Source organism: Sturnira hondurensis, unplaced genomic scaffold (assembly GCF_014824575.4).
Source record: "Sturnira hondurensis isolate 20B ecotype Veracruz unplaced genomic scaffold, ASM1482457v3 Scaffold0015262, whole genome shotgun sequence".
Lineage (NCBI taxonomy): Eukaryota > Metazoa > Chordata > Mammalia > Chiroptera > Phyllostomidae > Sturnira > Sturnira hondurensis.
In genome coordinates this window covers 1,493,274-1,508,066 of record NW_028087893.1, presented here as the reverse complement: position 1 = coordinate 1,508,066, position 14,793 = coordinate 1,493,274, and the positions used below count along the sequence as shown (strand labels likewise).

The 14,793-nt window shown below is 39.8% G+C and overlaps 1 protein-coding gene across 5 annotated transcripts in view; it reads right to left on the bottom strand.

Moving 5' to 3' along the window:
- The window catches only part of NSD1 (nuclear receptor binding SET domain protein 1), a 149,480-nt gene that overhangs the window by 59,606 nt on the left and 75,081 nt on the right, over positions 1–14,793 (bottom strand). For all 5 annotated transcript variants that reach the window (XM_037064448.1, XM_037064447.1, XM_037064445.1 and 2 more), the window contains exons 4-5: positions 6,032–6,204; positions 1,819–4,381 (exon numbers count right to left, since the gene is read on the bottom strand). In XM_037064448.1, the coding sequence (XP_036920343.1) occupies positions 1,819–4,381; positions 6,032–6,204 (2,736 nt within the window). The remainder of the gene's footprint in view (positions 1–1,818; positions 4,382–6,031; positions 6,205–14,793) is intronic.

Sequence of the window (14,793 nt, the reverse complement as noted above, 5' to 3'; positions counted from 1 at the left end):
CACCAAAAGCACAGATAACAAAAGCAAAAATAGACAAACTGTATATGATATCAAATGTAGACATTTCTGCACAGCAAACAATTTAAGAGTGAAAAAATCTGCTGAATATAAGAAAATATTTGCAAACCATACATTCAATGAGGTTACTATGCAGAATAAAGCATTTGTACAACTCAATGACAAAAAAATAACCCAACTTAAAAACGGGCAAAGAACTTAAATAGACGTTTCTTCGAAGAAGATATACAAATGACCCATAGCATATGAAAAAATGCTCAACATCACTAATCAATAGGAATTGCAAAAGAAAACCATAATGTGGTATCACCTTACACTTGTTAGGATGATCAGTATGTAAAAAATAAATTAAAATAACAGGTACTGGCAAGGATATGGAGATTGGAACCCTAGAGCACTGTTGAAGCTGCTATGGAAAAACAGTATGAAGATTCCTCAAAAAAGCATAAATAGTATTATCGTATGACCCAGCAATCCCACTTCTGAGTACAGAGCTAAATGAATTGAAAACATTATCTTATGTTCACTGCAGCATTATTCACAACAGCCAAGATATGGAAGCATCTTAAACTCCAATAACAGGTGGGTTGATCAAGAAAACGTGGTATCTACATACAATGGACTTTTATTCAGCCTCAAAAAAAGGGGGAAATGCTGTCATGTGCCAGAACACTAATAAACCTTGCGGACACTATGCTACATGAAATAACCCAATCACAAAAGGACAAATACTACAACTTCATTTATAGAGGTATCTAAAGAAATCTAATTCACAGAAACAGAAAGAGAATGGTGGTTGCTAGGCCTGGGCAAAGAAGGAAATGAAAAGTTATTGCTCAACAGGTACAGAGTTCAGACATACAAGATGAAAAAGTTCTACATACCTATTGTACAACAATGTGCTTGTATATACTACTGTGACGTGCACTTTAAACTTGTTCAGAGGGTAAATATGTTTTTCTACCACAATAAAAATAAAGCATTGATACACGCTAAATAAAAGAACCAAACACTAAAGTATCACATATTGTATGATTCCATTTATATGAAATATACAGAATAGGCATAGCTATAGATGGGGGAGAAATTAAGGAGACTGATAAAGGGTATAAGGTTTCTTTTTCTGGGGTATTCAAATGTTCCAAAATTGATCATATTGGTGGTCACACTGGTCTACGAATATACTAAAAAACACAAGTACAGTCCTGGCCAAGTGGCTCAGTTGGTTGGAGCATCATCCTGTGCACCAAAATGTTGCAGGTTCAATCCCTGGTCAGGTCACATACAGGAGACAACCTATCAATGTTTCTCTTGCATCATTGTTTCTCTCTTGCATCATTGTTTCTCTCCCTCCCTTCCCCTCTCTCTAAAATCAATAAGCATGTTCTCAGGTGAGGATTAAAAAATAAATAAAAAGGAAGCTTAACATTCAATAAAACTGATTTGATTTCTGTAAACTAACACTAATTTTAATTCTTAGGTTCAGAACCTCTCGATTACCTACAATACCAGATGGAGTCTCCAAAAGTTCATAGATTTTAAAAGGGTAGGGAACACAATAAAATGTTCTTGAAACTTACCAGAAGCAAAAGGAGGGGAAAAAGTGCTTCTAATAAAGCATAATTTTGGGAAGTATATGGAAAGCTGGACCTCTAAACTCAGGCCCTTCTGCATAAAGCCCTTTCTTCAAGTAATGATCCTTCCCTTCCAATTTGCACTAGGCCCTTCTTTAAGAACTTCAGAGGGGATCACTGTCATCACTTCCTCTAATCCCTTTCTATGACAGTCAGGGATCCTTACCTGGTTCAGGAAGCTCAGGCTGGGGGATCAAACTGGGAATTCCTGGCTCCTTTTCCATCTCCTCAATGTTGGCACTGGATTTATCACACACATTCAGCCGCGGCCCAACTGAATCTAAGTGGCCCGTGTGATTTGGATCTGTCAGCACATCCTCCAACACGTTCGTCGAAGGAGGAGGTCTATGCTCTGAAAACTCATCCCCCTTCTTTACAGGGTTAGCAGGAAGCGAAACCCCAAAGGCACCCTCCGAGTTTTCTTTCTCCCTAAATCTGTTAATGCGTTTACGAGGTTTAGTGCGCCTTTGGTTTAAACGCTGCCACCGCTTTTTAGGTACCACTTGATTAACACCATTGGGTTCATCATTCTCACTGTTCATTTCGGAGTCCAGCTCTGGACCTTTTCTGTTTTCAAAGGTGGGGCCTCTCTCAGGAATTTTATCGGGGCCAGACTGGTTGACTTTGCTATCAAAATGAACACTGGAAAAATGAGCACTGCCTTCACTCGTTAATCGGCTCATTAATTGAAGGGGTCCTTCTTTACCAGGGTCTTCAGGTCCACCTCTCAAGGAGCCATCCTCTGAACACCCACTCTCTCTGCTTCCAGGCAGTGCAGCTTCTGGAGTCACAGCTGGAAGCCGGTTCAGTTTTCTTTTGCGCTCTGTCTTTAAGGCTTTACGGTTCACTGTGTTCTTCCCCATTTGGCCTGAACCGTCTCGCAATTTGGATGATGGCCTTGGTTGCCCACAGCTGCGTCTAGTAACACAGTTTGAACGACTTGTGCCAGAAGCAGGGAGGTCTCTTCTGTCGGACACCAAGCCAGGCAGGGAGGCAGGCAACTCCCCAGTTAGTGCAGAGTCGCCCCCACTAGGGCTAGGACGGACTGGATCCTGAGTGCTATCTCCATTTTTCTCTGAACTGTGATTGGAGGCTCCAGAAACCAACACCTTAGAAGTCCCGAGAGGACTACTGGTAGAACAGTCCCCAAGGCCAGGGCTCCGATAGGAAACCAAGTTTTGAGCAGTCATTAACCGTTGCTCTTTGGTCTTACTATCGTGCATATCTTTCAACATCATTAGCAGTGTACTGAATTTGTAGTCTGGTTCAATAGGTATATGATTCTGACTAGAGGAAGAAGGAAAAAGTAATGGTTTTGATGGCTTTGATGTTCCAGAGTCACTGACATCTTCACTTAAGGATCTATAAGAAAGTTCCTTCAACTCTGACAGAACGTGTTTCACTACTGCTGTTTCTATGTCGTTTGAATCCCTGGTTTTCTCATGCATGTTGCTCAGTAGTTTTAGCCCATCCCCTTTCCCACTTTTGGAAATGCTGGCCAAAGGAGAGCCTTTGGTATCAGAAGAACAGCATTTCAAACTGCAGTCCTCATTTGTAACTGGTTCTACAACTGGATTTTCTTTATGTTTGCACTTTATACTTCGAATCTTGGGCTGTTTGCTTTTTGAATATAACAGAGCTTGATTTGTAGCCCCATCCTTTATTAGGGAGTTTTCACTGGAAATGCTTGATGGGGTGTTTAATTTTGGAGAGAAACCATCGTTTCGAAAATCCGACTGGGGTTTGCGGACAAGAGTGGACAACTTAAAATCAGACAGATTAACCTGAGATGTCTCAGTTCCAGACTCTGCTGTCTTAGTACAATCTTTTAAGTGGTCTGTAAGTGAGTTAGTAATGAGGGACTTCTGCTTTGCTTTTACCTTAGTGTTTGTGGCAGAATACCTAGAATACTTTACCTTTTCATTTTTCTGCACGGACAATATGTTCTCTGTTCTATCAAAAGCATCTGTAATTTCAAGGACACTGTTATCAGACTCTGAACTGGGATCTATGGGATCCAGATCACTGCTTCCATCATCAGAAGTGGTACAGATACTAATGGAATCACTTCGTTTTTCTTCATCACCTGCTCCAATATAGCACAGCTGTACTTTTGAACTGCACATCAGACCTCGCTGAATTTTCTTCTTTTCCCCAGAACGTTTAGAAATCAAGGCACCCTCAGACAAGCCCAGTAAAGAGTCACAATTTGAAGTCTCAAATTCTTTCTTTGCAGTATTTTTTGCACAAGAAGAAAAGAGAAAACTTCCCGGGGCAGTGCTGGCCCCTGTGAGGCTGTTAGCTATCCTGGAAAGTTCATTAGAGGCCTGCTTATCAGATACATCCCCGGAAATAAAGTTTAGACCAAGGCTGTCTGGAATCTTTCCCCTCCGTTCTTCCTTACGTGCTTCAAATTGCATGTGACTCTTTTTCACACAAGTCCTTTTTGGATTATCGGTGGTCTTTCTGGCTCGAGACTTCGCACAAGGCTTTTCCTTCTCATCTGCAGAATGTTCAGAGTCAAAAGCCATAGATTTCAGGCAGCCATTAAGCAACAGGTCATGTTCTGATTCAGGATCATTTGTACAGTCCTCAAATGGCATATCCTCCTCACTGTCCAATTTGATTGCACTGGTGACACATTTTCGGTTCTTTGACCCTTTCGGAACATCGTACTGTTCAGCAAGACCAACACTGGCTTCCCACTTACTCAAAATTTTCTGAGGAACCTTAAATTTAAAGGAGAAAAATGTTATCACTTATCAAAGAAATGGGAGAGGCAACAGGAAGATGATCAGTGAACACCTCACAATTGAGCTTTTCAAAGTCTCACTGCACCTCATCCAGGCCCTTTACAGAATCACCCAGGTTGCTGGCTCCCACAGCTCACGCAGAGCTTAGCTGATGGGGATCTCTCGACATTACATTACTACTAAGATCTATCATTAGTAGTAAAGGACTAATCTCATAAACTCTGAATCTTCCCTGCCTTTGTAAGGACAAGAGAGTGGACCATAACTTAGACTACAACATTACATTACTAATCAACATCACATTACTAAATCAAGAAATAACCAGATCTTTCCTCCTTATGCCTCCGAATCTAAAATAAGATAAATATGAAAAAAATGGGAACAGGGAAAACAAGTGCGTCAGACCTGCCACAGGAGATCTGAAATTTGAACCTCTGGTTATCAGTAGGCCCTCTGCTAATCAAGATACTTCTACACAGGTTACACACAATCTGGATTACAAAAAAGCAGTCTCCTGAGCTCAATCTTTTAGTCCAGAGACACCAAAACACTCTGGATATAATAAATTACATAATCTCTTTTCTTGATTCCTCACAGCATGAGGTCATTTGAGGCTTTGTGAAATACACCCAAGTTTCCATATTTTCATTTACCTCCTTGGCTTCATATAATAGGTGTTAGTCAAGGTTCTAACCCTCACTTAGTGCTCACAAATTAATCCCCGTGAAAGGGGTGTTCTGCCAAGCACATGAAATTTCAAGTCCCTACAAGGGAGGCCTCCTCTTACAAAGGCAATAAACATCATCTGGTTTACTTTACAGACAAACAACATATGCATTAATTCTCAGAACTGTGGCCAGAATAAATCAATTTCCCAGAACCTTAAGGCTCTAATGAAGTCCTCAAAAAAGACAGCTGTTTGCCCTGGCTGGTGTGGCTCAGTGGATTGAGCGTGCAGGCCTGCAAACCAAAGGATCGCGGTTCGATTCCCAATCAGGGCGCATGTCTGGGTTGCAGGCCAGTTCCCACCTGGGGACTCACGAGAGGCAACCACACATTGATATTTCTCTCCTTCCCTTCCCCCTTTCCCTTTATTTATTGATAAATACCAATCTAAGAGGAATTATTTCCCTTGTAGAACTGACTATAAAAAATTTTACTCAGCCAACTTGAACGAAACATCACATTCTTTATTAAAACATAACCAGGTATGAAACTGCAAACTTAGGCAGTAACAACTGCACACAAAACCCAAAACAAAAATGTTTCAGGCTTTACCTTCCTCATTTTTAAGAGAAATCATTAATCCAGGGAATAAGTAGAATATTTCATTTCGATGATCAGTTTATTTTTACATAAGATATAACCACAGAAGATTGCTTTTGCCATTTTGTATTGTCTAAGTGACACAGCAAAAACTAGCTGGAATCATTTCTCAAAATATTGAGTACAAATATTTGGAAGGCCAGCCCCACCCTCATCCATGCAAAAAACCTTGGATTCTCCCTATTTTCTCACAGATATGCTCCTACAAGAGGGAATAGCTTATATTTAAAAAATATTATACTTCTTCCTTGCCTCTTTCCCTGCCCACCCCCAAAAAGACAGGAAGAAACTTATTTTTACCTTATGCCGATATCCTTTTTCTTTCTGCTTTCCTCTTCTCCTAAGGACAGGTAGCTCTTCAAATTGATGTCTGCCTTCGAACATGACAATTGCTTTTCCAGCCACCCAGGCTCTCTCAGAAGGGTCTCCAAAAGCTTCCACATAGTACTGTCGGTAGGGCCTCCGGTTGGAAACTAGATAAGGATAAGAACCAGTGTCATTACTTTAAAAAGATGACTGTTCATCATCAAGATAAAATTTAACACAGTATCGCCAAAGAAGCCTCTGTCCCCTGCCCCCCCCCCGAAAAAAAGTCAACAAGCTAAATACCCTACAGAATAAGAAACTCTGACATAAGTCCATAGAAGGAAAATTTTAAGTGTTCAATTAATGTGTCAAGAAAATGCTTAAGAGTTTACAAAAGCACTCAATGACTTAGTCTGCTGATAAGCCATATCTTTCAAACCACTTAGAGACCGATTAGCTAATCATAGCACAAATTAATGGAGCAACAAACCAAAAGCTCCTTTTACCATTAGTCTATAAAGTCCCTCATTATTGGAAAACACAAAGGACATATAAGAAGCTACAGCACCACAAATATGATAATCAACAAGAACTAACCACCATACAAACTCTAAAACCACTATACTCAAATATGAGGAGGAAGAAACGCTTTGACAACACGCCATGTGTAATATGGAGTATCTGCTATGGGCCAGGCACTCATCACACTAGGTGCACTGAATGGGTTAAGATAGAAGTATTATGCCTGTCTGGGGTAGCTCAATGGATTGAGTGCGGGCCTGTGAACCAGAGGATCTCGGTTCAATTCCCAGTCAGGGCACATGCCTAGGTTGCAGGCCAGTTCCCAGTGGGGTACACAAGAGAGGCAACCATACATTGATATTTCTCTCCCTCCCTCCTTCCCTTCCCCTCTAAAGATAAATAAATAAAATCTTAAAAAAAAAAAGATAGAGTAGTATGATCTCCAATTTATAGACACAGTAAATCCAATGACCAGAGAGGGTGGACAAATTCAGAGTAAAATGTTGGTTTTGCAGAGCAAATGTCACTTGATATTTCAAAATACAGAAATACAAATAAAAATACAAATCTCATTCAGAAAAGATTATAATCCAGTATACCTAATATATGTATGTCCCATACTTAGCATTTTTTACACCAGTTAAAAATATCACAAAAGAAATACAGTCAGGGCTACAAAGAGTTTAATGATTTGGCTCTTTCTGGGGAAGAAAATCATGTTAAGTTCAATTAAACTCACATCTAATTCCCTTACAATAATCATATTCTGTTCCAAAACACAAAAAGAATCTAAACACTTTTTTGGAAAAATAGGAAAAGACTACTTCCTTGAGAGTGAAAAAAAGAAGAGAAGGAAAAGAAGAGATTTATAAAATGAACTTTAGAATAAGTATAAAGAGGTGTGAACTTTCAAAACTCTTGTCTTTGAAGTAACCGTAAAAGTAGCTAAAATGTCAAGTAAATTTCAATGGAAGCTTCTTTATAAATGCTAATTTCAAAACTATAAAACCACACTGGCTGGTGTGGCTCAGTGGATTTAGTGAAGGCCTGTGAACCAAAGGGTTGCTGGTTTGATTCCCAGTCACGGCACATGCCTGGGTTGTGGACCAGGTCCCTGGCGGGGATCCACGAGAAGTAACTACACATCGATGTTTCTCTCCCTTTCTTCCCTCCTTCCCCTCTGTCTAAAAATAAATAAATAAAATCTTAAAAAAAAACCCTGTAAAACCAAAGAATGAAAAGTACCTATGAGCAGCTCTCATAAACTTTAGCTGAAACGGTTGTTTTCCCATATAAACATGCTTAATTGTAAAATTACAACCCAGTTATCTATTCAGACTATTTAAAAGCAAGTTGTGAAAAAAAAACTTCTTAAACTTTACCTACTAAATTAAATCTACCAACAGAAACCACTGCTAAAATAGGTTATGTGCCTATATAGAGGTTCCCAAAATTCACTTGTGAAGGAAACCATCCTCCCATGAAGAAATAAATTCACGTAACAAAGATGGAACAGGTGTGATGTGCCAGCAGCACAGGAAGACAGAAAAGATCTCACTGACTAGTAGGTAAAGGTACAAAAACAGATTATGGTGAAAGCATGATAATTCCAATAACAAACATTCACTTAAAAAAAATAACAGCCCTAACTGGTGTAGCTCAGGGGGTAGGGCGTCATGCTGCAAAACAAAAGGTTTTCGGCTCTGATTCCCCCTCAGGCACATGCCTGCTTGCAGACCAGATCCCCAGTTGGGGGTGTGCCAGAGGCAGCTCATCCATGTTTCTCTTACAAGCTGATGTTTCTCTCTCCCGCTCCTTTCCCCTCTCTCTGTGAATAAATAAACAAAATGTTTTTAAAAAAGAAAGAAAATAGCCTGGCTGGTGTGCCTCAGTGGATTGAGGGCTGGCCTGCAAACCATGGGGTTGCCAGTTAATTCCCAGTCTAGGGCACATCGCTGGGTTGCAGGCCAGGTCCCCAGTAGGGGGTGCATGAGAGGCAACCACACATTGATGTTTCTATTCCTCTTTTTCCTCCCTCTCCCTCTTTAAAACTAAACAAATAATAAAACTTTAAAAAGGAAAGAAAACAAGTGAATTCTTAAGAACACCTTCACAAGCTGAAGGCAGACAAGGCTTACAGAAATTTATGGCTGACTAGACTGAGACCTGCAGGTCTAAGACCAGGAGGCACACAAGCAGGGTGAAGAGAGGCTTCCAGGCCAAGAAAGATCATCAAGACTTTGCCCAAGGAGGAAGAGACCAAGAAATAAAGCCTCCCCTCTCTTACCTATATATAGTGGCCTTGACAGTTAATATTATATACATCATTCAAATTAGCCCTTATCTACCTTAGTTTTCTAAAAATATCCTTAAAAAATAAAAGATTAACATTAAAAAGGGGGAAATATTAACTAGAGAACAAATGGGACACCTAAGCAGAATTTTTTAAGGTAAACTGCTTATTAAGAAGAAAATTCCACTATGAGGGCCCAGAACTCTCAAAAGCATGTGTGAATGAAAAAAAAAAAAAGGAAGGAAAAGAAAGAAAAAAACCCAGCTGAAACTAAAAGTACTTCAAAACAGCCCTGGCCAGTGTGGATCATTTGATTGGAGTAATGTACCATAGACTGAAAGGCCACAGGTTCAATTCCCACTCAGTTGTATGAGACAAAAACCAATTGATGTTTTTCTCTCTCCCTCTTCCGCCCTCTAAAAAGCAATAGAACTGTCCTTGGATGAGGACCTAAACAACAACAACAACAACGTATTTGGGAACACTGAATCATAAAGTGAGAAGAAAGGGAAACCAAGTAGGCAGTGTCCAGGCTTGAAACAGCTTGGACACCATGTTAACCTTGATGTTTGTAATGTTGGCAATGAGGAGCCTCATTTAAACTGTGTAACCACCGGATCAGTTTTGCATCTTAGGGAGATAAACCTTCTGAACCTCTAAATAAAAAATTTAAGAGGAAACAGAGGACACTCAGTACACCAGAGATTACCAAAACAGTGTACATACATAACAGATAACTAGAACCTAACCTCTAAACTAAAGCAGTAAGCAAGGGGAATTAACTAAATTTGAATTTTTTTTTTAAAAGACAACCAGCAGTGACTGGGGTGGCTCAGTTGGTTAAGGGTCAATCATCCTGCACCTATAATCCAATATACCTAATATATGTATCTGGTTCAATTCTGGGTCAGGGCATATGCCTAGGCTGTGAGTTCAATCCTCGGTAGAGGTGCAAATGGAAGGCAACCAATCAATGTTCCTCTACCTCTTTCTCCTTCCCCTCCCCTCTCTAAAATAAAAAATAAAATAAAATTTTAAAGACAAATCAAAAGGACTTGACATACAGTAAGAAGTCAGAACAGATATTTCAATACCAATGTTCATAGCAGCATTATTCACCATAGCCAAAAGATGAAAACAACTGTCCACTGAAAGATGAATAGATGAACAAAATGTAATATACGTAAGTCCTCCTTGATCCTCAGGGATACGTTCAAAGACCCTCTGGATGCGTGAACAACACAGAACTCTGTATATACTATGCTGTTTCCTATAAATACACACCTATGATAAAGTTAATTTTATAAATTAGGTACAGTGAGTGATTAACAACAGCAACTAATGATAAGATATTATTATATGGTACTATAATAAAAGTTAGATGACTGGTTTCTCTCTCTCAAAATATTTTATTGAACTACACTCATCCTTCTTGTGATGACCAAATGCCCACCGTGCTAAGATAAACTAAGGAGAACAGCGTAGGCACTGTGACATGGCAGTAGGCTATTACTGACCTCCTTCAGTGGTCCTCTATCGCTGACCCATGATGAAGTCAACGGATGGATGTCAGGAGCATATGATGCCAATGGCAGGGTGAATTTATTATTTCTAGACTGCAGCTGACCATGGGTACCTGAACCTCAGAAAAGGGGTAAGGGACTGCATACATACAGTGGAATATTACTCAGCCTTAAAAATGAACCAAATGCTAATACATGGATAAACCTTAAAAACATTATGCTAGGTTGTAAACCAGAGCCAAATGGACAAAGACTGTAAGAAACTTTAAAAAAACTATGAAATAATGTTAAAGTTTAAATGTTGAAAGGTAAAGAATGCAGAATGAATACTGAAATTTAGTTTTGGTCTGAAGTCAAAGCACCACCACCTAATACACAGAAACAAAGACAGCGAGGCTGCCAAAATGCGGAGACAAAGAAACATGGCTCAAATGAAAGAACAGATTAAAACTCCAGAAAAAGAGCTAAACAAAATGGGGACACACAATCTATCAGACATAGAGTTCAAAACACTGGTTATATGGGGGTGGAGGGAAAACACTGGTTATAAGGATGCTCAAGGAACTTAGGAGCTCAACAGCATAAAAAAGATGCAGTCCGAAACAAAGGATACACTAATTGAAACAAAGAACAATTTATAGGGAAACAATAGTAGAGTGGATATAACCAAGAATCATATAAATTATTTGGAAAATAAGGAATCAAAAACAATCAATGAGAACAACAAGAAGAAAAAAGAATCCAAAAAATTCGAGGATAGTATTAAGCAGCCTCTGGGACAACTTTAAGTGTTCCAGCATTCGCATCATAGGGGTACAAGAAGGAAAAGAGAAAGAGCAAGAAATGGGAAATCTATTTGAAAAAATAAAGAAAGAAAACTTCTCTAATTTGGTGAAGGAAATAGACATGCAAGTCCAGGAAGCACAGAGAGTCCCAAATAAGATGGATGCAAAGAGACCTGCCCATTTCAAAACACATCATAATTAAAATGCCTAAGATTAAAGAAAGACAACTGTAAATGCAGCCAGAGAAAAGAAGTTACCTACAGGGGAGTTCCCATAACACTGTCAGCTGATTTTTCTCAAGAAACTCTGTAGGCAAGAAGGAGCTAGAAAGAAATATTCAAAGCCATGAAAGGCAAGGACCTACATCTAAGATTATTCTACCCAGCAAAGATATCATTTAGAATCAAAGGGCAGATAAGGTGCTTCCCTGACAAGAATAAACTAAAGAAGTTCATAATCACCAAACTATTATTATATGAAATGTTAAAGGGCCTTATTTAAGAAAAAGAAGATCAAAACTATGAACAATAAAATGGCAAAAAGTACAAACCAACAATTGAATCTAAAAAACAAACGAAGCAAAGAAGAACAGAGAGAATTATGGATGTGGAGAGTGTCTTGATGGTTGCCAGATGGGAGGGGTATGGGGGGAATGGGTGAAGAGGTGAGAGTATTAAGAAGTACAAATAGGTAGTTACAGCCATGGGGATATATATAGTACAGTACAGAAAATGGAGTAGCTCATATGAACTTACATGCATGACCCATGGACATGAATAATGGTGTGGGGATGGCCTGCATGAGTGGGTGGAAGGGAGCAAAGTGGGGAAAAATTGGGACAAATATAATAGCAAATCCAATAAAATTAATTTTAAAAATAACAGTGAGCCTGGCTGGTGTAGCTTAAGCATGGGCCTGCGAACCAAACAACTGCGGTTTGATTCCCAGTCAGGGCATGCATGAAAGACAACCACACATTGATATTTCTTTCCCTCTCTCTCCTTCTCTCCCCCTCTGTCTAAAAATAAATAAACGAAATCTTAAAAAAAAGACTGTGTCCAGAAAATTGTTGATTAAAAATAAACAAACAAAAAAAAGGTGAAAGTAAGCCCTGGCTGGTGTAGCTCAGTGGATTGAGCGCAGGCCTGTGAACCACACAATCGCGGTTCGATTCCCAGTCAGGGCACATGCCTGGGTTGCAGGCCAGTTCCCAGCAGGGGATGCACAAGAAGCAACCATACATTGATGTTTCTCTTCCTCTCTCCTTCCCTTCCCCTCTAAAGATAAATAAATTAAAAAAAAAAAGGTGAAAGTAGTTTTTAAAAGAAGCAACACAAAAGACAAAGTATAGAAAGAGAAACAATAATAAAAATTGGGGAAAACTGGAAGATCGTGAGAGGCGTTAAACCAAAGAGAAGTCAAAGGGCTTTACTTACTCTTCACTGGCTTTAAAAAAATTTTTTTTCTCATTTTAGAGAGAGGGAGAAGGAGAGGGAAAGAAACATCAAAACAAGAGACATATTGAAAGGTTGCCTTCTGTATACACCGCATCCTGGGACTAAACTGTCAACCCAGGCATGTCTCTCAATCAGGAATGGAAATGGTGACGTTTCAGTTTGCGGAATGACGCCCAACCAACTGAGCCACACTGACTGGGGCTACTCTTAACCATTGAACAGAGATCTGAGGAATGCCTCAAACATAAAAAAGGGAGAATAAAGGAACAAACAATGAAGGAAAAAAGGAACCTAAAACAAACAGACCAAATACAGGAGAAAATTTCACAAAACCTGTCATTAGCATTCTCAAAAAAGGATATTGCATTAATGAAATAAGATGCAGGGAACAAAAAGGAATTCTTGAAAATTAAAAACAGAACATCAAAAATTTAAACTGAAAAAAGGTTTAAAGACAAAGTTGAAGAAACTTCCTATAAAGTAGGTAGAGCAAAACAAATATACAAAAAAAAAACCCCAAAACCCCCAAAAGTCCTTATAAGGTTCAATAAGGGAGATGTTTACTTCTAAAAAAAAGTAAACATCTGATTAAGAGTTCTAGAAAGAGCTGTGGCCAGTGTGGCTCAACTGGAGTGTCATTCCATAACCAAAAGGTTGCAGGTTTGATCCTGGGTGTGGGCACCAGTGACCCCCTGTCTGGATACATACAATCCCCATTTAAGGCATTGTGCCCCAAGGTCTGAATGCATGAGTACAGGGAACCAATCTGCCTAGCAATGGCAAATGTAGCCCAGCCCTATTGGAAAGCCCATAGGCGCGTGTCGGCACATAGGATGCCAAACCCACATATTGGCTCTCCTGTGGGAACCAGGCCTGCATTGTACCTAGGCTGCTTTGAGCTTGCTCTTGCTAAAACTCTCCCACCCAGAGTTGAAGCATAAATGCTTATTACATATCTTTAAAGTAACTTCCTGAAGTCTGTGCTAATTCTCCCAAAGACAAAGTGTAACCACACCAACTACTCTCATGTTCCCTTGCATTTGCAACATTTTTTCCTTGCTAATCTGCAGGAAGTAATCGGTAACACCCTTTCCTTTGTTATCTGTGAAAAGTAATCAGCTAAAGCAAACCTGAGCAGAATGAACGAAAATCTTCTTTGATGTACGCTATCAGAAAGCAATAAAAGCCTGTCCAGGCCAGTGTTGGGGCGCTCTCTCTCAGAGTGGCCGTGCCGTCCCTTTTTCTCCACAGGACTTCTGCAGTCCGTGTGAATTTGTTCTTCTCATCCCCAACACCATGGACATTGCTGGCAAGAGTCCACACCACATAAGGCAACCAATTCATGCTTCTCTCTTGCATCGATGTTTCTCTCTCTCCACCTACCTCTCTCTAAAACCAATGAAAAAAATGTCCTTAGGTGAGGATGAGAAAAAAAAGTTATAGAAAAAGAATAAACAAAGGGGAGGAGATATACCCTGGCTGGTGTAGCTCAGTGGATTGAGCGCAGGCCTGCAAACCAAAGGATCGCGGTTCGATTCCCAGTAAGGGCACATGCCTGAGTTGCAGGCCAGTTCCCAGCAGGGGACGCACGAGAGGCAACTATGGTTTGCAGCTATTTATACCTCTGCACTGATATTTCTCTCCCTCACTCCTTCCCCCCTGAAGATAAATAAATAAAATCTTAAAAAAACAAAACAAACAAAGGGGAAGAAATAATCAATGAAATAGTTCAAGAAAATGCCCCAGCCCTGGCTGGTGTAGCTCAATAGATAGAGCACAGGCAGCGAATCAAACAGTTGCCAGTTCGATTCCCAATTAGGGCAGATGCCTGGGTTGCAGGCCAGGTGTCCAGTGGAGGGCATGCAGGAGGCAACCACTCACTGATGTTTCTCTCCCTCTTTCTCCTTCCCTTTCCCTCTCTCTAAAAATAAATAAATACAATCTTTCAAAAGAAAAAGAAAATGCCCCAGAACTAAAGAAACTAAATTTGTAGATCAAAAGGGCCTCACTAAATACACACAACAGACGAGAAAACAGATTCACAGCAACAAGGCATAACCTTGTGAACTTTATGGACAAAGTGAAGAGTATACAAGCTTTCTAAACAAGAGGGACAAAAATCCCATAGAAAAGATCAAATATCAAAGTAACCTCAGATTTAATAGGAACTCTGGAA